Raw genomic sequence first — 2,516 nt, 5'->3', positions numbered from 1 at the left:
TTCTTCTTCTTCTTCTTCTTCTTCTTCTTCTTCTTCTTCTTCTTCTTTCTTCTTCTTCTTCTTCTTTTTGTGTGTGAAATCTGTTTTCTTTCCTACCCCTTGATCAAATCTGCTTTCAAGAAAGGGTTACAAAGTTTTTCAGACTGAAGTATAAATGAGCCAGCGGTAAGGTTTAAAGCATTACCTTTACCGAGAACATTTTCATTTCAACTCCTGGGGTCAATGCCTTAAATCCAATAGGATCCAAAAAAGTATTTATTAACTACCTACTCTATGTAAGGCACTCTTCTAAGACACTGAGGATACAACCACAATGATACAACCATAAACATAAAATCATAAAACTTTTCCGAGGGAAGTCATACTAATGACTGTTGATAAGGCTGACCTCTGATTTTCAACATATTTCCCTGGCTCAGTACTCCCTCGTAGTTTTAGACTGTGAAATCAAAAGCTCAGTGTAGGAGAAAGAGCCAATTGGCCTTAAAGTCAGATGATCTGTGTTCAAGTTCAATATCTATTGTCACTTGTGAACAATGAACCTTGGTTTCATCACTTGTAAAACAGGGATAATACTACTAGAATTACCCACTTCACAGGGTTGTTATGAGGAAAGCTCTTCCCAAAACTTAATGCCCTATATCATTAATTATATTGTTATGTAGTGTCATTGACAGGTTTGTCGGTTTTGTGGGGTCTCACACAAAATAGTCAGTTTTAAATTTACACATATTATTAAGTGCTAGAACATACAGAGCATAGAAGAGCACAGGTAGCTTATTTCTGACAAGGAATAATTTAAAGCCCTATACATTGTTATTCTAAGAGAGAGCCAGGATTGTGTCTCATATACCTGTGTAAGCTCCTAGAACAAATGCGGCATTCAGGCAGCCACTTACAACTCTACAAAGACAGAGCTGGAGGCTACATCGCAAAATCATCTGGTCCAGCCCCCGCCTTTTGTACTTAATTCCTTTTGTTAGGGAGGCTCTCCAGATGCCTCAGCCTTGTCAGACACGTCCTTAACTGTATAAAGATCATTTCCTCCGGTACGAGAACAGATCGGAAGGGAAACTCTGGAGTTAGTGCAAATTGCCTCTCCAGTGGTGGGCTCAATCAGGTTTTGCAGAGGAGTTCAGCTTCCCGACAGGGGGCGAGGTTACCGCGTGCGGCTGCAGCTGGCCAGAACTACGAGTCCCAGCGTTCCCTGGGGCGAGGGGAGGAGTCAAGGGCCCTGGGGGGCGGAGCCTTGGAGAAAAGAGGCATTGTGCTGGGAGCGAGGTGCTGCTGCTGCTGCATTTGTCTGGTTTCCCAGTCGCTCGCGGATTTTTGTGGTATCTTCGGACCGGGGGGCTCGGATGTGAATGTGACAACGGCGGCAGCAGCAACCACAGCCGGGGACTGATTAGCCGGGGTCGGTGTAGGTGGGGAGGGCGTGTGAAAGAACAGGAGGACCACGCGCGCCCGGGGCCATGCGTGTGTCCGCTCCCGCGGTTTGCTAGCTGGGCTTGGGCGTGGAGGATGGTGCACCATGCCGAGAGGATCCAGGCGCCTTAACTATACCTCCCGAAGAAAAGAGGTCCGGGTTGTGCACGGGAGGAGGGAGAACCGCAGGCGAAAGCATGAAGGTGGAAGGAAGCAGGCTCCACTTTGAGCGCTGCTAGAGGGAGACCTCGCTCTTCGACCAGCACGTTCGGCTCTCTCCTCTCTCGGGCGGGTGGAAGGGGGGCTTGAAGCAGGAGGGGGGCTACGAGTGGGCGACGGAGGAGGTGGGATAGGGAGGTGCGGAGGAGGGGAGGATAACGGGGAGAGAGAGAGAGAGAGAGGGAGAAGGCGAGAGAGCGAGGGGAGGGCTCGTGCGGTGCATTTCTGATCTCATCCACGGACGATAAGGGGGGCCGGAGGAGAAATCCCCCTCTGCTCCGAAAAGCGGCTCATCATGGGGAATGCAGGAAGCATGGATTCTCAGCAAACTGATTTCAGGGCGCACAACATGCCTTTGAAGCTGCCAATGCCCGAGCCAGGTGAACTGGAGGAGAGATTTGCGGTGGTCTTGGTAAGTAAGAACCGGCCGAATATGTTGTACACTTAACAATGCCCATTTACCTTATGGTGAAGCAAAGCCCTTTCCTCTTCGCCTTCGGTACTGCCCCTTTCTTTCCTCCTCTTTTCTTGAAAAAAATTTTTTTTGAAGGAGGGAATGGAGAGGAGCCAGGGGGAGGTTCCTTGCCTTCCACCTTCTCCCATCTCTTACCACCTCTCCCCTAGTCCTCCTTCCCCGCCCCTGGACCCATCTCGCCACAGACCGAGGCTCCCAAGGGATGGATTAGGGTGGCACTGCCTGGGCTTCTTAGTCCCGGGCACTTTTCACTGAAGGAGTCGAGCTTGCTCCTGCGAGCCTCTCTTCCCCCCATTGTCTGGAGAAAAGGAGGCAGCTTGTGGATCTTGCGCCCGGGGGTGGGTGGGTGGGTGTGTGTGTGTGTGTGTGTGTGTGTGTGTGTGTGTGTGTGTGTGTG

The 2,516-nt window shown here is 50.3% G+C and overlaps 1 protein-coding gene across 4 annotated transcripts in view; it reads left to right on the top strand.

Annotated features, from left to right (window-relative positions):
- Window positions 1-1,798: 1,798 nt before the first annotated feature.
- LOC114045698 (formin-like protein 2) overlaps window positions 1,799-2,516 on the top strand; it is a 371,038-nt gene continuing 370,320 nt past the window's right edge. For all 4 annotated transcript variants that reach the window (XM_027865807.1, XM_027865809.1, XM_027865808.1 and 1 more), the window contains exon 1: window positions 1,799-2,056. In XM_027865807.1, coding sequence (XP_027721608.1) covers window positions 1,940-2,056 — 117 coding nt within the window. In that variant the 5' untranslated portion in view covers window positions 1,799-1,939. The remainder of the gene's footprint in view (window positions 2,057-2,516) is intronic.

This window comes from Vombatus ursinus, unplaced genomic scaffold (genome assembly GCF_900497805.2).
Source record: "Vombatus ursinus unplaced genomic scaffold, bare-nosed wombat genome assembly UNPS02014779.1, whole genome shotgun sequence".
Taxonomy (NCBI): domain Eukaryota; kingdom Metazoa; phylum Chordata; class Mammalia; order Diprotodontia; family Vombatidae; genus Vombatus; species Vombatus ursinus.
This window is presented reverse-complemented; position numbering and strand designations above follow the sequence as displayed.